Source organism: Curcuma longa, chromosome 11 (genome assembly GCF_044706935.1).
Source record: "Curcuma longa cultivar G26 ecotype Majalengka, Jawa Barat chromosome 11, ITB_CL_G26_1.1, whole genome shotgun sequence".
Classification (NCBI taxonomy): Eukaryota; Viridiplantae; Streptophyta; class Magnoliopsida; order Zingiberales; family Zingiberaceae; genus Curcuma; species Curcuma longa.
The window spans coordinates 25,790,895-25,795,891 of NC_133871.1; the positions used below are offsets into that span (position 1 = coordinate 25,790,895).

The window sequence follows — 4,997 nt, forward strand, 5'->3', positions numbered from 1 at the left end:
TGAAACACATAAATTCTCAAGTATAATTACTCTTACAAGTCTTGTAATCTTTATCGGATTCGCCACCATAATTCCATGTTTGTTTCGTTATCCACGACTCATTCTTCGATCGACTCCATCCTCGGTTCTTTCTCTTTTCTAGGAAGGAGACAAGGAGTGAAGTTAAGAATCCAACAACAAACACCTGGATGTCTTGCACCAGTCGCCAAAAGTGGTTCCCAGGTGGCTCAGGCTGAGGAGGATTCTGGTTGCCATCGACTCGTTCCAGGTTTTGAACAGGTTGGTCTTGATTATTTGCACCTGCAACAGATACAAAGTCATTTCAGTAGAGAACAAAACGTTGGGCGTGAAGTAGTAGTACATCTCTGAGAAAAAGTCGACATATTTGATATAGTTTTCTGCATCAAACAAACATATATCTATGAAATAGGAGGGAAATATACCAGGTTGAGGATTATTGTTGAGGTCATGAACCACACGTTGATGTCGAGGAGGGGCTCCTGCTTGCTGAAGCCATCTTATAAATGGAGCCAAGGCTCCAGTTTGATACCTATGATATCAACCTGCATAAAGAATTTCAAAATGTCATTTGCAGCATAAATACATTTTATTGGATACACTAACTAACAAGCAAAGCTCAATGTACTAGCTGAGTTATACAACATAGATGATCTGTTGAAGTATCTTTAAAGAAACTCTGGTCCATTCTCAATGATATAGCTAGATATTTATTAAGTTTAACTAGAATTTTAGAATGGAAAACTGAATAACTGGTATTTGTTTGGGCTTAATGAACAAAAAGGAAACAAATGTGACTTGGGCATACAATTCAATAATCAAAGAAGAGACAATGTGTGCAATCCATTTTAGTTTATGCAGCTAGATTTGTTGACTTGAAATTGGTCCGTGCATCCCTAGAGCATAGAATTACTTCACAAGCTTTTGATCTCAAAGTGATCAAAGGCCAAAAGAGAACAATTATCCAAAACTCATACATAGCCGGATGCATCATAGTGCTTGTTGAAGGTCTACTACATAAAAGGACTAAGAACAAACTTTTTTATTATCATACTAGTTACACGGCAACATGAGATACAGAATATTTCAGCAAATAACTGAACTTATTCAGTTTAAATGTCAATCTTAATTGAACTAGGAGTCACAACATGAAGCATACCTAAATTTCTACTAGAAATTTTCAGAAAGAAAAGGATGTCACATGCTAGCTATCTTCAGAGACAATCTTCAAAAATGGATGAGGATCCAATCAACTCAACTAAATGCAATAATCAAGTAGCTGTAATGCTGCTAACTGCCCTATAGTAACTTAGAGAGGAGAGATTGAGATAGAGATAAACTGTATGAACTCAGGATATTGATTTTTCCAGCAGAATCAACAGTTAATGAACTAGCAAAAGTTGATTTCAGTGACTAAAATTTAATGAAAGGTAAAAGAAGTCACTCCGGTCAAACAGAATTGAGCAGAAGCTTACGTAGGTATGCTGTATTTCAACGGAATAAGAGTCTTAGGAGAAAAGCCAGCCAATGGACTCATATATGGAAGACACTGAATAGCATAAATTCCTGCACCATTTTCGTTGTACTCTGGATTGAGTATAGGAGCCATTCCAGGTGACATTAGTACATGAGGCACCGTGAAGCTAGAAATGTCAGCTACCTACACTTCCAAAATATATGAGGTTAACCATAAAAAACAGAAAAGATCCTACAGGTTAAAGGTGTCAATTTTCTAGCTTTACAAAAAATCACAGGAAAATGCAATTAGACCACCATATGTTCATCCGATCAATCAAATAACATTGACGTCTCCGCAAGAGTAAAAGTCATGTATATTTATTTATTTGTTTTCATCACGAAGCAAAAGAGAAATCGTAATAAAAAGTGAAGAAACACACGCATCAAACAACGAAAGACACAATAAATTTGGGACAAAATGATCTTGATATTCAAACTGATAGGACAGAAACCCTAGCTCTAGAAAAGGGCAGATCCAGAAAAGAAATCAAACAAATCGAGGAGCGAAATCGAAGAAATACGAGAGATTGCACGAGCCTGGGGTTTGGGAGATCCATCAGCGGTTAGCGTTGTCGGGCGGGGATCAGAGCGACCGATTCGCGCTTCTTCCGCCATGGCCGCAGTCGGGAAGAGCAGCAGAAGCGAGGTCATCTATACACGTCACCTGTTGCACCGCCACGTGTCAAAATGATATTGGATGTGATCTGGACAGAATTTTGGATATTTTACAATCTTTTTCCTGTCGCCCCTCGTAATTTAGATATCATCGAAATGCCCTTCGACTTTTACAATTTCACATCCTTATAATACAATATTCCAATAAGTAACTCTAAATTAACCTGACAAACTATTAAATCTATTATTAGATTATATATTTAAGTAATGAATAAAACCTATTTTTTATATTAAAAAAAATCAAGCTTTCAAGATTCCGAGTTCGCCTCGCCGCCGTCATTCTCCGGCGCTCCTCCTCCGCTTCCTCTACCTCGGAAGCTCTGGTGCTGCTGCACCACCAGAATCGCGATCTTATCGGCGAACTCCATGGCCAACATGTCGCCGATGATGCCCAGCTCCGGACACTCGCTCCACTGCGACAGGCCGCTCGTCAGCTCCGTCTCCATCCCGTTCCTCCTCCCTACCATCACCAGCTCGAACTCCTGGCTCATCCGGTGAACTAACGCCGCCGTCTCCTCCCCGTTCTTCAACACTTTCTCCTCGTAGCCGGCGCACACCTCCCGCACCTGCGCCACCGCCGAGTCGTCCTGCATCCGCTCCTCGTCGTGCTCCACCATCAGCCTCTTGTCTTGGAGCGGGAGGAAGCGCACGACGGTGAGGCGGATGGAGATGTTGCTCTTCGCCATCCGGAAAGCCAACGCGAGGGCCTCGCGGTCGTCGGGGCCGCCGAGGAAGTAGACGGCGACGCGGCGGCCGCCGTCGTCGAAGCCCGCGCGGGTCGGGAGGGTGTTGCCGACGAGGATGGCGGCGGAGCAGGGGGCGAAATCGAGGACGTTGCGATTTACTGTTTGGACGGCGTGGTCGACGGTGTGGCGAGCGCCGTTGAAGTGCTTGTGGAAGGGGAGGAGGGCGAGGCAGGCCTTGTGGTCGAGGGCCAGCATGCAGACGTCGTTGTGCATGCTCCCGATGGGCGAGATTGCCACGAAGGTGCTTAGGGCGACGCTTCCCTGCTCCGACTCGAAGTGGCGGTGGAAGGCGTTCGTGATGCGGTCGGAGGCGATGGTGGCCTCGGCGGTGGGGTGGTGGGGGCGGAACACCGGGGCGGAACGGCCAGCGATCTGGTTGAGGTGGAGGACGACGAGCGAGAGGGGGGATTCGATGGTGGGGCGGACGACGCCCAGGAAGTCGAGGACGGGGTTGACGTGGTCCTCCCTGTGGACGCAGGCGACGAGGCGGAGCTCCGCTACGGGAGGAAGGTGTTCGACGGTTTGCCGCTTCAGCACCACGTAACGCAGCATCGGGTCGTACAGCGTCTTGATGAGCGGCGTCGTGGCCGCCGTCGATGCCACCATTGAAAGCGTCAGCGCCGGCAAATGCTCCGGCGACGCTAGCTGAAATGAAATTGGGGGGAAATTATTCAGAAACCCTAGAAATTGACACAGAGATGATGGAGAATCAAATCAAAATCGTACTTTGTTGTGAACGAAGACGAAAAAGTTGAAGGCTTGTACGAATCCCTTGACGTTGAGCATGAGCCCTAACGAGATGGCATCACTCATCGGCATCTTGTTGAAGTGGCGCGAGGCGGCGACTACTCCGGCGAGCTTTCCGGCGTAGCAGAGGACCACAACAAGCAGAATAACCCAACACGACCAGAGTCTATAAAGCGCTGTCAAATCGGTCCGGTAGCCGACGATGAACAAGTAAAGCGGGAGGAGCAACCCGGCGCAGAGCGGCTGTAGCCTCTCCGTCAAAGTGACGCCCACTGGCATTCCTCCCGGCACAGCGAGCCCCAGAAGAATCGGCCCCATGGTCATGTTGAAGCCGATGAAGGTGGTCATGATCGATGCCATTAGCGCCATGAGGAGCAGCCCAAGGAAGCACCCCTCCGACAGCATCTGCCCCCGCGGCGCGCGTTTTGCCGCCCACCGCGCCGCTTTCCCGCCTCCGAGCACCAAGAGCAGGAACACCGCCGCCACCATGGCTATGATCCCGATGCGGGCTTTGACGGACGTCATCTCAGAGACCATAAAAGCGGTCTTGGTGACGACGAGAATGACAAGGTAGCCGATGTCCTCGAGCAGGGCAGCGGCGACGGAGAGCCGGCCGAGCGCGGAGTTGAGGAGGTGAAGCTCGTCGAGGGCGTCGACGACGACGGGGAAGGAGGAGAAGGAGTGGCGGAGGATGACAAAGTAGATGAAGCTGTTCGTGCGGAGGTCGGGGGGAACAACCGACCGTAAGCCGAAGATAACGGCGGAGCTGAGGAGGACGGGCAGGAGTGAGCCGGCGACGCTGATGGCCACCGCGTTCCGCCCCTGCATCTCCCACCACTCGAGGTTGAGCTCCGTCTTGACGCCGATGTTGAAGAGGTAGAGGATGATGCCGAAGAGGGAGATGATCTCCAGGATGAGGAGGCCACGCTCCGGGAACAGAGTCTGCTGCAGATCTTGTCGCTGCCCAATCACCGACGGCCCGAGAAGAATGCCGGTCTGCACATTGAAATCATCATCAACACAAACATTCCAAGACAATTGAGAGATCACCGTGACGGAAAGGAAGCTTACGAGTATGTGGGAGACAAAGCGGCACTGGTGGAGGCGGCGGAGGAGGGAATGGAGGAGGTTGGTGGAGGAGAAGACGACGATGAGCTCGAAGAGGAAGAGTGGGACGGAGTAGAGGAGAGGTTTGTCTCCGAGAAAGACGCCTTCAGAGTCGACGCGGCCGGTGTCGTAGCAGACCATGCGATGTTCCGGCGACGTCTGGTTGAGCGAGAGGGGGGTCGCCAT

At 49.4% G+C, this 4,997-nt stretch overlaps 2 protein-coding genes across 2 annotated transcripts; both read right to left on the reverse strand.

Moving 5' to 3' along the window:
• Window positions 1–2,151, reverse strand: LOC141837441 (uncharacterized). Its single transcript, XM_074724844.1, has 4 exons — window positions 2,074–2,151; window positions 1,494–1,678; window positions 444–556; window positions 1–300 (listed from the first exon to the last, which is right to left on the reverse strand). The coding sequence occupies exons 1-4, from the start codon at window positions 2,149–2,151 to the stop codon at window positions 17–19; spliced, it is 660 nt and encodes a 219-aa protein (XP_074580945.1). The 3' UTR covers window positions 1–16.
• Window positions 2,152–2,459: 308 nt separating this feature from the next.
• On the reverse strand, window positions 2,460–4,997 carry LOC141837442 (cation/H(+) antiporter 15-like). Its single transcript, XM_074724845.1, has 3 exons — window positions 4,776–4,997; window positions 3,684–4,700; window positions 2,460–3,602 (listed from the first exon to the last, which is right to left on the reverse strand). Exons 1-3 carry the CDS (start codon window positions 4,995–4,997, stop codon window positions 2,460–2,462), a joined length of 2,382 nt encoding a protein of 793 aa, XP_074580946.1.